The sequence below is a fragment of the Tamandua tetradactyla genome, chromosome 3, assembly GCF_023851605.1.
Source record: "Tamandua tetradactyla isolate mTamTet1 chromosome 3, mTamTet1.pri, whole genome shotgun sequence".
Classification (NCBI taxonomy): domain Eukaryota; kingdom Metazoa; phylum Chordata; class Mammalia; order Pilosa; family Myrmecophagidae; genus Tamandua; species Tamandua tetradactyla.
This window is the reverse complement of record NC_135329.1, coordinates 79,643,978-79,658,716: the sequence shown is the minus strand read 5'-3', so window position 1 is coordinate 79,658,716 and position 14,739 is coordinate 79,643,978. Positions and strand designations below refer to the sequence as shown.

The 14,739-nt window shown below is 44.1% G+C and overlaps 1 protein-coding gene across 2 annotated transcripts in view; it reads right to left on the bottom strand.

Annotated features, from left to right (window-relative positions):
• Positions 1-14,739, bottom strand: part of PPP1R7 (protein phosphatase 1 regulatory subunit 7) — an 82,524-nt gene that overhangs the window by 55,614 nt on the left and 12,171 nt on the right. For both annotated transcript variants that reach the window (XM_077153334.1, XM_077153335.1), the window contains exons 6-8: positions 6,513-6,675; positions 3,953-4,069; positions 2,041-2,145 (exon numbers count right to left, since the gene is read on the bottom strand). In XM_077153334.1, coding sequence (XP_077009449.1) covers positions 2,041-2,145; positions 3,953-4,069; positions 6,513-6,675 — 385 coding nt within the window. The remainder of the gene's footprint in view (positions 1-2,040; positions 2,146-3,952; positions 4,070-6,512; positions 6,676-14,739) is intronic.

The following is a 14,739-nucleotide window of genomic DNA, read 5'->3' as shown; positions in this document are numbered from 1 at the left end:
AGAAATAGGGGAAACAAAGGCTAAAATATATTGGGTAGATGGAAATACTAGCAGTCAATGAAAGGGAGGGATAAGGGGTGTGGTATATATGAGGTTTTTGTTTTCTTTTTCTGAGTTGATGCAAATGTTTTAAGAAATGATCATGGTGATGAATACTATGTGATGATCTTTTGAGTTATTGATTATATACCAAAAATGGAATGATCATATGGTAAGAATGTGTATGTTGTTGTGTTAAAAAAAAACAAAAAAAAAGAAAAAAAATCAAAAGGAAAAAATTTATAATCTGGAGAGAGTCTCCGATAAAAGTTTATTCCTTTCCTCTCTGCCCTCATATCCTCCTTCCTCCTCCCAGCTTCTGGTTGAGGACTCCCTTCTTCCATTTTCTAGTGTATCCTTCGGTTCTGATTCCAACTCCTCCCACGTTTTCAGGGAAAGCTGAAAAGGGGTGTATAAAGTGAAATACCACACACAAACACAAGTATGGATAGCACCACTGGGTCAGACAGGCTGCCATGGTGGCCTAGGTGCTCCTGGAAGACCTTGAGTCCACTGTCTCTAGCACTGCACCCACCCCGTGCCTCAGCCCCCTACATGCTGTGAACACTACTAGGTGGCAGAGGTACAGACACGAGACCTGCTGAGACATGTCATTCATGAGGTGAGGAAGGGGTATGTAGACACGGCAGCATCTGCAAACATTCTGCTCAGAGAACCCTTGGGCACCCACAGCAGGTAACGATGTTGCCCAGCCTGTAATGCAGCAGAGGTAGCAGCTGTGGGCAGCCTGGGCTTGTGCATTCTTACTCTCTATGCATATTCTTGGAGGACAGTCTCATGGCTTTGTGTGCCATGTGAGCCCAGAAACTGGCAGAGCTCGAGTGGTCTGAAACACCTGATAGGATCTGTGCCTAATGAAGTCCAAGTCAAAGGCGCAGTATGAGGGTTAAGAGCTGGCAGGGAGCTCTGCCATCAGAACAGGACCCAAACCTCTGGAATCAGGAAATGGAGGCCGTTACTTGACCTCACATTGTTGGGGAACTTGACAATGTTATAAGAGCTCATATAAAAGCAAACCAGCAAGATGGCTTAAAAAACTGGAGGAATCTGATGGGCTGAGGAGAGTCCCTACATCAGATATCAGATCATTCCACAGTTCCATGAGGCCATAGCAGTTGAGGGATGAGGCACTAGTGTAAGAAGGTGGCTCATGCAAAGGAAAAGAGTGTGCTTTCTCCAAAGGAAAGGCGTACTGTGAGTTGGTAGCTGGGTGGGGTCTTTCCATGACCAGTTCTGGGACAGTGGACTGGCCATGTAGGAAGATGTATTTACCTCTTTACCTCCCAATACAAAAACAAATTTCAGATAAATGAAGAGATTAAAAAACCCTAGAAGCAAACATAGGTAAATGCTTGCTCTTTGTTGGAAAAAAAACCCAAAGATTGTTCCATTTGCCCATGCTAAATATTAAAATAACATAACGATCTTTAAAGCAACGATTGGGTTTTTTGTTATTCTGTATTAAGAGGCCCCCAAATGACCTGGTGTTGAACCAGTATGAGAACATCTGAATGTTGCTCTGCAGGTAGATTCTTTCCTTTCTGCCTTGGAGCTGGTTGTTTATGGTGACCAGGTTGTGATCTGCCTCAGTAGGGCTTGGTAGCTGGACTGCGGAGCCTTCAACAGGGAGGTCAAAGAGCAGCGTGGTGTCCCCTGCCTGGGTCAGCATGGCCTCTGCTCTCATATACCCTGCCCAACTTCAGTGCCCAGCCTTCCCCACACAGATCCACTGCTCCAGGCCCAACCACGTTCTGCTTCTTAGATCTGAGTGTTGGCTGATAATTAAGCACCACATAAAGGACACCTGATGTACACACCGGACTTGTCTACTCTTAATTTGATTGTGAAGTCCTAGGAAGGTGGCCAAATTTCTCACAGGTAAATTTCAACTTTCCCCAAATTTTATGTACATATTGGTGAAATGACATTCAGAATGTGGTTTTCCTCACAAACAATGTCACTAATGGTGACAGGTCTTACGTTGTTCTCCAGGCCTTCGATGAGCTCAATGCCATTGTGGCTGAGGTACAGCTCCCGCAGGTTCACCAAACACTGCAGACCCTCGATCTTGGTCAGCCGGTTGCTCTGCAACGAGAAGCGGGGGGCTATCAGGGGCCACTGGGCAGGAGCAGACCGTCTTCAGCAGACGGGCTCCTTGGCATCATGAAGAACCCCAAGAACAGGCCACTACAATTTAAAACATGCTAAAATGGGACTTCTGCAGAGAGAAGAGGCCACAACTTGTGTATGGAAATTAAAGGTTTTTATGCCGAGAATTATTTTTAGCTGTACTTAGGAACAGTCTACCTGAATTAATTCAGTAATTTACAAATGTCAAAATCATTGAACATTTTAAAATAAATTAATTCTCACTTCTTTCAGTATAGATTAAAATTCAGATTCAACTATAAAACTTTTTAAAAAGCAGTCTGGGTATTGTCACAGGCAGAGGGGACAACCAGATCAATGGGCCGAGCCCTCAATCTTGGGATTTGCCCCTATGAAACTTATTTCTAGAAAGGATAGGCTAAGCCTACTTAAAATTAGGCCTAAGAGTCATTCCCAGAGATCCTCTTCTGTTGCTCAGATGTGGCCTCTCTAAGCCAACTCAGGCGGTGAACTCACTGCCCTCTCACCTATGTGGGACATGACTCCCAGGGGTGTAACTCTGCCTGGCAACATAGAATAGGACTCCTGGGATGAGCCAGGACCTGGCATCATGGGACTGAGTGGCTGGAAGGAAGTACCTGAAACTGTTACACTGTGTTCCAATAGCCTTGATTGAAGATTTAACTTTTACAATGTGACTGCATGATTGTGAAAACCTTGTGTCTGATGCTCCTTTCATTCAGGTTATGGACAGATGAGTAAAAAAATATGGATAAAATAATAATAATGGGGATAAGGGATAAAATAAATTGTGTAGATGGAAATACTAGTGGTCAATGAGAAAGAGGGGTAAGGGGTGTTATGTATGTGTTTTTTCTTTTTCTTCATTTTTTTGGAGTGATACAAATGTTCTAAAAAATGATCAAGGTGATGAATGCACAACTGTGTGATGATATTGTGAGCCACTGATCGTACACCATGTATGGACCATATGTGTATGAAGATCTGTCAATAAAAATACTAAAAAAAAAAAATCAGTGTGGGGAGCTAAGGGGTCTGGAAGGATTTGAGTTTTCTTTTTTATTTCTGTTTATTTTCTGGAGTGGTGAAAATGTTCTAAGATAGATCATAGTGATGTATGTATATCACGTATGTGATGTTACTGTGAGCCACCAATAGTATACTTTGGATGGTTGGTATGGTGTGTGAATATACTACAATAAAATAGCATTAACGAAAAAAAAAGTCTTCAGGACACCTGTTACCCAGATAGGACAGTGATTTCTTTGAGACCCTCACTGCATCTGGAATGCAGCCAGCCTTGCAAAGGCCCTGCCCCAGGGTATACCAGGCTTCAGCCCAAAGGCCTAATCCCACCAATGTGTTTCTCAGGCACATTTAAGGACTTACAAATACCCAAACAACGGGGTTTACAGCTTCTGCCTGAATGTGGAAGGAACTGATTCTATCATTTAGTAGGACTTATGACAAGTGGGCTCGACCCACTGTAGCAGTGGGTGAAGTATGCCAGAACCCACTAAGGACTGTTACCAGGATAAAGGCCACAATTCTTAAAGACAGGCCTTGCGTTCAGCATGTTTATGCACCTCAGCTGTTAGCGTTGATGTTCCAGCTCCTTCCTGATGGGGCTGTGGAGTTGACCCTATGCTGAGCACATGTAAGGAAAGACAGAGACAGTGGTCACTTTAACCCCGGCCCAAGCCAGGGGCCACGCAGGCCTGGCCAGGCGTGCGGGGATGGCAGCTTTGCGGTAAGACTGTACCTGTATACTGAGGACGGTCAAGTTGGTAAGGGCATCCAGGTTTTGAAGTTTAGTGATTTTGTTTTTCCCCAAAAACAAACTGTCCAGATTGGTCAATGTGTCGATGTTTTCAATCGCCTGTGAAAAGGACAGAGTGGAAGTTAGAGCTGTGGGGCCAGAGACCCCTCAACCAGGAGGCAAAGCTCTTTGGGCTTCAGCTGTCATCTCAGGCAGGTTACTTTCCCAGTCTGGAAATTTTCCACTGAAATCTTACTTGAAAGCACAGTATGGAAAAATGTCTCTTGGCCTCACCCTAAGCCTCCAAGTTTTACAGCTCTAGGATTCTAGAGAATATAGTTTGAAAACCCTTCTAAAACTAGAAGTTCCTTCTAGTTCTAGACTTCTGAGTTGACATATTAATCTATGTCATGTATACTAAAAATACATTCTGAAGAGCCCAGATCTCCAAAGAAGCAGGGTGCAGGGCTCTAGCCACAGGTCTCATAAATCCTGAAGGGGTCTCTGGCTGGGAGGAAGTACCTTCACTGCTAAGTCCCATAGCAGAGGGGCTCTATTTCCACGTCCCTTTGTCATAGCTTCTTGCCATGGTTAGGCTTTGCCACTGATGGCGCCCATAGGCAGGGGCAGGGCTGTCCCATCTGGTCTCCTGCAGTACCCTGCACACAGCAGGTGCTTAAAAAATGTTTACCCCCTAAACCTCAGTTTCCTGCCTCCTCTGAATTCCTGCTCTCTTAGAACAAGTTATTCTTTAAATATTTCAGCAGGTACTAAGAAACCAGACTACACCTACATTAAACATGCAGATCTGTAGCCACTGCAGCAAGGACATCTCCTTTCCCACAGCAGACATGGCCATTGCAGAGGGGAAGGTTGCTTTGAGAATGAAGAATGGACAGTTCTCTGAAACACTACATCTCTGAAAGATGAGCCATCTTTCTCCTGGAAAGTTCTACAGTGAAATAGCTGGTAAAATACTACTCTCTGGACCCTTCTCTCACTCTTAGACCTGTCTGCTGTTCGCAGTCTAAGGTCTTTCACAACCGTGGAGAGAAGCACCTGTTCAAACCGCCCACCTTGGTAAGCCTCCTGAGCCCAGCTGGATTGACACGTATTAGAATGCTTTCAGAAAACCAGCAGGACGCTTCAAACATGAGGGGAGCGGGGAAAAGAAGCACTTGGACACACCACCATCAGCTTCCAAAGGCCCACCACGACTTTGTTTTGGATGACAGAGGTGTGGGTCAGAGTCTTTTTGGGTGCGACCTGACTCCCAGGGATTCGCCAGGAATCGGAATAACAGGAATGAGAAAGCCTTCTTGACCAAAAGGGAGAAGAGATAAATGAGACGAAATAAAGTCTCAGTGACTGAGAGATTTCAAACAGAGTTACGAGGTTGTCCTGGAGGTTATTCTTCAACACTATATAGATATCCCTTTTAGTTTATGGTGTATTGGGGTGGCTAAAGGGAACAAACTGAAACTCCTGAACTGTGTTCCAGTAGCCTTGATTCTTTAAGAAGACTGTAAAACTAAACAGCTTTTACAATGTGATTGTTACGATTGTGAAAACCTTGTGCCTGATGCTCCTTTTATCCAGGGTATGGACAGATGAATAAAAAGACTAAGGATAAAAAAACGAATAATAGGGGGAGATAAAGGGTAAAAGTTGGGTAGATTGAAATACTGTGGGTCAATGAGAGGGAGGGTAAAAGGTATGGGATATATGAATTCCTTTTTTCTTTCTATTTCCTCTAGGTGGCAGATCGACCCCCAATGCCAGGCCTCTGTGACCCTTCCCTGGGTGCCCCTCCAACAGAAGTCATTGACTCTTCATGGCAGTTAGAAAGTCAGCTGGGTAAAGGAGCTGATCTTGTTTCTATGGGATGCCAGTTAGGTTGTAAAAATGTTCTGTTTCCATCCAGCCTAATGTTTCAGAGGCAGAATGGAGCCCTGGTATATGGTGGGGCTAACCCTCCCATGCATGTGGCTGGTTGCAATGGTGTGAAGTGTCAAGAGAAGGTGTCAGCCCTGCCTCCTGAGAGGCCCCAGCGTGCACGTCAGCTCTTTCTGTGTTGGGGAAATTCTATCTGGAGGCATGTCGGAGAAAACAGTCCTAAGCATCAAAAGGCAGTATCTGGGGCTGACTGGCTCACTCAGGCAAAAAAGTAACTGGGGGCAGTTTACTAGAAGCACAGATCACAATCTGGACATGGAGAGCAGCTGAAATCATGTGTAGAGAAAGGCTAGGCTACATGGGTTGAGTGCTGCTTGTTAACACTGACTTCTCTTTATTACTTTTTTCTTAAAGACAGAATAATAATTTCTCTGTCCCTGATGAACTCACCTGTCCCACCCATCACACTGTTACTGTCAGCTTACCTGGTTGCACCTCTCCACCCTGTCAGCCACTTGGCTCCGCCTTATCACCATCAGGCCACCTGCTCCATCCCCCACCCCACTGCCATAACCCTACCTGGTTGACCCCCATCTACTTCCATCAGCCCACCTGGCTGCCCCAACCCTACCCCCTTCACTGTCAGCCCACCTGGGGGTGTGCTTACCCGGATTCGATTGGATCCCAGTTCTAGCATTTGTAGTTGGTCTAAGTTGCTTATGTTCTCAATTTTATTAATTTTATTGTTGACCAAGAACAGCTTTTTTAGTCGTGTCAACTTGTCAATTCCCTCGATGTTTCTCAGCAGATTAAAAGAAATATCTAGAACCCTGTGAATAAGCAAAACATTTTTTTTTTCAAAGATCATATAGAACTCAGAATTTAACTGACTAACAGGATAGGATTTGCTGAAGGACCTTCTACTGTCCAGTTAATGCTCACACTGTACGTGGGACCTAAAGGCTTATGGAGGGCCACGGAGGGCTCTGGCCACTTTGGCCCAGGACTACGTGTGAGGGCAGAAGCCATGTCTCACCCATGTCTGCATCCACAGCAGAACCCAGAACCAGACTATGCACACAGTGGGTACCCAAAGATTGCTGGATTAAAAGCACAAAGTCAGTAAGAAACAAAGGAGCACAAGTCCAGGGGAAACTTTATCTAGGACCTGACTCTTTAAGTTAAAAATTTATTTAAAAAAAAATAAAAAGCATTCAAAGGGCAAAAAGGAAATTTTGGATATAACTTATCCCTCTCCTCTATTTCTACATCATCCCCGAATCTTCACTTCAGCCTTTATATCAAATGTTTAATCTGCAAGTCCAGACCATGCAGCAAGCTGATAATCCGCAAAGAGCTGCCATCCCCTCCCAAGGCCCTGAGCGTGGATGGGGGCAGGCAGGACACCACAGCAGAGATGGTCCCCCAAGTCAGGAGCTGGGGTACAGGGATCATTTTGGGGAAGAATGGCTATCAGTCACTGTGATGGCGAATTTCATGTGTGAACTTGGTTAGGTGATGGTGTCTAGCTGTTTGTTTGAGCAAGCATAGGTCTAACTGTTACTGCGAGGATATTGTGTGGATGTAAACCATCAGTAAGTTGACCTATTAATGGCTGTCTACATCTACAATTGACTGAGGAAACTGCCTTCAGTAATGAGAGATGCCTTAAGGGGAGAACTGATGACTTCAGCAGTCAGGAAGAAGAATTTCTTTACTTCAGTCAGTCAGCTTCGCCTGGTGGGGATCCATCGAAACCTTCACTGGAGGTCCCAACTTACAGCCTCTCTATGGAATTTGGACTTGCCTTTCCCCACAGTTACATGAGCCAATTCCTATAATAAATCTCTTAATATTTACACATAGGTGTGTGTGTGTGTGTGTGTGTGTGTGTATCCTTTTGGTTCTGTTTCTCTGAAGAGATTTTGGTACCAAGAATGGTTGTTGAGATAGACAACTTTAAGGATGAGATCTGAGTTGGTTTTAGGGTTTTTGGAATTGGGCCTTTAATCTGATTAGATTAAGCCACAAACAACTCTTTCCAGTGATCAAGATAGCACTAGTCATCTATGGTGTGACACTCAAAATATCACCAGTGGATACTGCTACTCAAATGCCTATAAGAGGCAAGGCTCTCACCTCTTTTGTTGCTCAGTTGTGGCCTCTCTTTCCACTCAACATGGCGAGCAGTCTCACCACCCTCCCCCTCTCTGCGTGGGACATGACTCCCAGGGGTGTGGACCTTCCTGGCAACGTGGGACAGAGATCCTGGAATGAGCTGGAACTCAGCATCAAGGGACTGAGAAAAACCCTAGAATGAGCTGAGAATTAACATCAAGGGTTTGAGAGAACCTTCTCGACCAAAGGGGGAAGAGTGAAATGAGATCAAGTGTCCATGGCTGAGAGATTCCAAACAGAGTTGAGAGGTTATCCTGGGGGTTATTCTTACGCATTAAGTAGATATCACCTTGTTGTTCAAGATGTAGTGGAGAGGCTGGAGGGAACTGCCTGAAAATGTAGAGCTGTGTTCCAGTAGCCATGTTTCTTGATGATGATTGAGCAATGAGACTCTGTGAATGTGAAAACCTTGTGTCTGATGCTCCTTTTATCTACTATATCAATAGAAGAGTAGAACATATGGAATAAAAATAAATAATAGGGGAACAAATGTTAAAATAAATTTAGTTTGAAATACTAGTGGTTAATGAAAGCGAGGGGTAAGGGGTATGGTATGTATAATCTTTTTTTTCTCTATTATCGTTTTATTTCTTTTTCTGTTGTCTTTTTATTTCTTTTTCTAAATCAATGCAAATGTTCTAAGAAATGATGAATATGCAACTATGTGATGATATTAAGAATTACTGATTGTATATGTAGAATGGAATGATAACAATCTTTGTTGTTAATTTTTTTTAATTAATAAAAGTTAAAAAAAAAGAGGCAAGGCTCTCAGTGACAAGGGTACTTGATATCTTAACAGTTTTGTGGAGTTACAAATTACAGTGTTAGCTGCTTGTTCCTAAATACACTGGATACAGTTGTTAAAGAAATGGCAGAGTTTAAGACTGCAAATTCCCAGCTCAAGTGCCAGATGAAGGACATGAAAGTTTCTATATGTGTTCTGCTCTGAAAGTAAATCTTTTTTTGTGTAGCTGCAGACTTGAGATTTCTGAAAACAAAACCCAGAGTTTTACTATGCAAGTGGCAGGTAAAATTATAACATAAACGGAATTTTCCACCTTGCAGGATGTCTGCTGTTAAAGTGAGGTCACTGACCAGAAACAAATGGGATCCTGAAAACTGGATGGACACATACGTATTGATAATGATGACAGTAGGGACACGGAAACCCTAAATTCGGCTGAGTCTTGTCTGCGAGGTAAACCTGCTATGGTCTATTCTGAGGAAATAGCCACTGAGCTCCAATCTGTCCTGAAGAGTCTGCCATTCAACCTCAGCCTGAAGAGATTAACTGTTCTGTGCTTGATAAACCTATAACCATCTCTCCTGAAGAAACAGCCCTTACATTTCTGTCTGAAAACAATAACCCGGTCTCACCAGATGAAACTGTAATGGAATACCCTGAGGTAGTTGGCATGTAGTACACTGCTAATTCCTCTTGTGACTCACCCCCACCATCCTTTTCTTCTCCATTCCTATAACTAGACTCAGGACCCCAAAGACCCAAAAGATGAGGTACAAAGTATGATCCATGGGGATGTGCACTACTCTACAAAAGAACTGCATGAGTTTTCTAATTTATACAGACAAATCAGGGGAATACGTGTGGGAATTGATATTAAGGGTGTGGGATAACAGGGAAGGAATTTAAAGTTGGGTCAGGCTGAATTTGTTGATTTGGGCCCACTAAGCAGAGATCCTGGATTTAATGTTGTAGTACAAGAGGTTAGAAAGGGCTCTAACAGTATGTTTGGGTGGCTGGATGAAGCATGGACCAAAAGGTGACTGATATTACCTGTGGCTGAAATGCCACAGCTGCCCTGAGGGAATTCAAAGGCTTACGGAGATTGGAATGTTACAGTGGTTTTATCTTGGAAGACCTGTTCACATACCCCAAAGTTCCAGAGGACACACCTTTTATGCGAACTGTGAGGAATAAATTTCTGAGACTAGCTCCATTGTCCCTGAAGAACCCTGTAGTTGCCTTTCTCTGTAGGTCAGATATTACTGTGGGAACATCTGTCACTAGGCTGGAATCCTTAAACACAATGGGAATGATCGCATCCCAGGCTGGCAGGAGACAAGGATCGGCATTTAATCGCCAAAGCCAAGGTGGGCGAGGCTGCTGTAATGGACAGCAGACTTAAAGCAGTGATCCGAAGAGTCTGACTTGCAGGGACAATGGCGCTGGCTAGTTGACTATGGAGTACCTAGAAGTAAAACTACTATATTCTTTCAATCTTATAAGAAGAGAACAAAAATCTAACTTGAATCACAAAAACAGAGTCACAGCCCCTTAATTTCCAGACCTGAGACTGTTCACAGAACCAGAGCCCCTTGACTGAGGGGAAGCTGGGTCCCCTCCGGGAAGGACCCTGTTACATTGCCACAAATTTACAGTGTTAATTTTCCTCCCAGCCTTCCCTAAAGGGGCTATGGTCTTTTGCCAGCATTGGGGGAAAGGAAATTTTCAGACACTTCAGAGATTATTAGACAGTGGCTGTGAACTGACTAATTCCAAGAGAACCCAAATGTCACTGTGGTCCACCAGTCAGAATGGGGGCTTATGGAAGTCAGGTGATCGACAGAGTTTTATCTCAAGTACATCTCATAGTAGGTCCTGTGGGTCCCTGGACCCATTCTGCGGTCATTCCCCCAGTTCTGGATTTCATAATTGAAACAGACACTCAATCACCTGCACAATCCCCACACTGATTCCCTGACTTCTGGAGTGAGGGCTATTATGGGAGACAAGGCCAAGTGGAAGCCACTAGAACTGCCCCTACCCAGCACAATAGTAAGCCAAAAGCAATACCGAATTCCTGGAGGGATTGCAGGGATTACTGCCACTCTTAAGGATTTGAAGCATGCAGGGGTGGTAATTCCTACCACATCCCCATTCAACTCTATTTGGCCTGTGAAGAAAACAGATGGATCCTGGAGGATGACAGTGGATTATCATAAACTTAACTAGGTCGTGACTCCAATCGCAGCTGCTGTTCCAGATGTGGTATCATTACTTGAGCAAATCAACACATTTTCTGGTAGGTGGTATGCAGCTATTGATCTGGCAAACGTTTTTGTTCTCGATACCTGTCAGTAAAGACCACCAGAAACAGTTTGCTTTCAGCTGGCGAGACCAGCAATATAACTTCACTGTCCTACCTTAGGGGATATCAACTCTCCAGCCCTATCTCCTAATTTAGTCTGTAGGGATCTTGATAGTCTCTCCCTCCCACAAGACATCACATTGGTTGATGATATTGATGATAACATGTTGATTGGGCCTAGTAAACAAGTAGCAATTACTCCAGCCTTACTAGTAAGGCATTTGTGAGTGGGAGGGTGGGAGATGAGTACAAAATGCAGGGGTCTTCCACTTCACTGTAATTTCTAGGCCTCCAGTGGTATGGGGCATGCTGAGATATTCCTTCTAAAGTGAAAGATAAGCTGTTGCATTTGGCCCCCCCATGCCCAAAAGAGGCACAACACCTAGTCGGCTTTTTTGGATTTTGTGGGCCACCTTCATTTGGGTGTGCTCTTTCAGCCCATTTATGGAGTGACCAGAAAAGCTGCTAGTTTTGAATGGGGACCAGAACAAGAGGAGGCTCTGTGACAGGTCCAGGCTGCTGTGCTAGGTGCCCTGCCACTTGGGGCATATGATCCTACAGATCAAATGGTGCTGGAAGTGTCAGTGGCAAACAAAAATGCTGTCTGGAATCTTTGGCAGGTCCCCAAACGAGAATCGTTAACGGAGTCCCTTAGATTTTGGTGTAAAGCCTTACGATCCTCTGCAGGTAACTGCTCTCCCTTTCAAGAAACAGCTTTTGGCCTGCTACTGGGCCTCAGCAGAGGCTGAATGCTTAACCATGGGCCAGCAAGTTACCATGAGACATGAGTTGCCTATCATGAGCTGTGTGCTATCTGACACCAATCCATAAAGTTGGGCATGCAAAACAGCACTCCAACATAAAATGGAAATGGTATATACGAGATAGGGGTCGAACAGGTCCTGAAGGCACAAGTAAGTTATAAGATGAAGTGTTTCAAATGTCCATGGCCCCAACTCCTACCATGTTACGTTTTTCCCCCAGTCCACAGTACAGCCTTGTGGGGAGTTCCTACGATTAGTTAACTGAGGAAGGGAAAACTTGGGCCTGGTTTACAGATGGTTCTGCATGAAATACAGGGACTACCTGAAAGTGGACAGCTGCAGCACTGTAGCCTCTTTCTGGGATGTCCCTGAAGGACAGTGATGAATGGAAATCCTCTCAGTAGTAGGAATTTTGAGCAGAAGACTTGTCTGTTCATTTTGCTTGGAAGGAGAAATGACAGGAGTTGCATTTGTATACTGTTGCCAATGGCTTGGCTGGATGGTCAAGGATTTGGAAGGCGCATGATTGGTGAACTGGTGATAAGGAGTTCTGAGGAAGTCGTATGTGGACAGACCTTTCTGAATGGGCAAAAAACATGAAGCTATTTCTGTCCCATGTGAAAGCTCATCAGAGGCTGCCATCAGAAGAGGAAAGTTTTAATAATCACTTAGATAGGACGACCTTGTACTGGTTTGAAATGATGTATGTACCCTAGAAAAGCCATGTTTTAATCCTAATCCCATTTTGTAAAGGCAGCGTTTCTTCTAATCCCTATTCAGTATTGTATGTTTGAATCCGTAATTAGATCATCTTCCTGGAGATGTGATTTATCAAAAGTGGTTGTTAAACTGGATTAGGTGATGACATGTCTCCACTCATTTGGGTGGGTCTTGATAAGTTTCTGGAGTCCTATAAAAGAAGAAATGTTTTGGAGAATGAAGGAGATTCGGAGAGAGCAGAGAAAGCTGCAGCACCACGAGCAGAGAGTCCATCAGTCATCGACCTTTGGAAATGAAGAAGGAAAACATCACCCGGGGAGCTTCATGAAACAAGAAGCCAGGAGAGAAAGCTAGCAGATGATGCCACGTTAGCCATGTGCCCTTCCAGCTGAGAGAGAAACCCTGACTGTGTCCACTATGTGCCTCCTCACTAGAGAGATAGACCCTGAACTTCACTGGCCTTCTTGAGCCAAGGTATCGTTCCACAGATGCCTTAGATCGGACATTTCTATAGACTTGCTTTAATTGGGACATTTTCTCAGCCTTAGAACTGTAAACTAGCAACTTATTAAATTCACTTTTTTAAAAGCCATCCTGTTTCTGGTATATTGCATTCCAGCAGCTAACAAACTAGAACAGACCTGTTCTGTGGATACCAGTCGGCTTCTTTCCCCAGCTATTCTTGTCATTGAGCAATGGGCTCATGAACAAAGTGGTCATGGAGGTAGGGATGGAGGTTATGAAGTGGAAATCAGCAACACGGATTTCCACTCACCAAGGCTGACCTGGCTATGGCCACTGCTGAGTGCCCAACCATCCAGCAGTAGAGACCCATACTCAGTCCCCAATATCGTATCATCCTCCAAGGTGATCAGCATGCTACCTGGTGGCAGGTTGATTACACTGAACCACTTCCATCATGGAAGGGGCAGTACTCTGGATATGGGTTTGCCTTCCCTGCGCACAATGCTTCTGCCAAAACTACCATTTGCGGACTTATGAAATGCCTTATCTACCATCATGGTAACATACACAGCATTGCTTCTGATCAAGAAACCTACTTCACAGCAAATGACGTAAGGGAATGGATACATGCTTATGGAATTCTCTGCTCTCAGCACGTTCCCCAATTATCCTGAAGCAGCTGGATTGATAAACAGTAGAATGACCTTTTGAAAACTCAAAGTTTCAACCAGGTGGGAATCAGGGCTGGGGCAATATTCTCCAGGAGGCTGTAGATGCTCCAAATCAGTGTCTACTCTATGGTGTTGTTTCTCTCACGGGTTCAAGAATCAGGATATGGAAATGGGAGTGGAACTAATCACTATCATCCCTAGTGATCCACTATAAAAATTTCTGATTCCTGACCCTGAAATCTTTAGCTCTGCTGTTCTACAGGTCTTGGTTCCAAAAGGAGGAGTGCTTCCACCAGAAGACACAACAATTCCATTGAATGGGATTCAACTGTAACCTGGCCACTTTGGGCTCCTCATGCCTCTGAATCAACAGGCAAAGATTACTGTACTGGTTGGGGTGACTGATCCTAACCATCAAGAGGAAAGAGGACTGCCATACGCAATGGAGGTAAAGAAGAGTTTTCCTGGAGTACAGAAGATCCTCTAGGGCTTTTCTTAGTACTGCCATGTCCTATGGTTAAAGTCAATGGAAAACTTCAACAATCCAATCCAAGCAGGACAACCTATGGCCCAGAAATTTTGGAAATGAAGGTATGGGCCATCCCACCAGGTGAAGAACCACAGTCAGCTGAGGTGTTTGCTGAAGGTGAAGGGAACATGGAATGGGTGGTGAAAGGACGCAGTTATAATAAATACAAGCTATGACCATGTGACCAGTTATAGGAATGGCTGTAATGGATATGACTATTTCTCCCTTGTTTTGTTATAAATATGTTTGTATATGTCCATAAAACAAGTACCTTTGCTTTCTTCCCTTCTTAGGCAAGATATAAGTTTTAACCTTTTGTCACAAGTTAAAGGATATCAAATTTAAGAGAAAATATTTCCCAAGGACATGCATCCTTTTCTGGATGGTTTAATTTAGAAATTAAGGAGCGTTTAAGGAGATATGTAGTGATACCAAGTTGACAAGGAGTGGACTG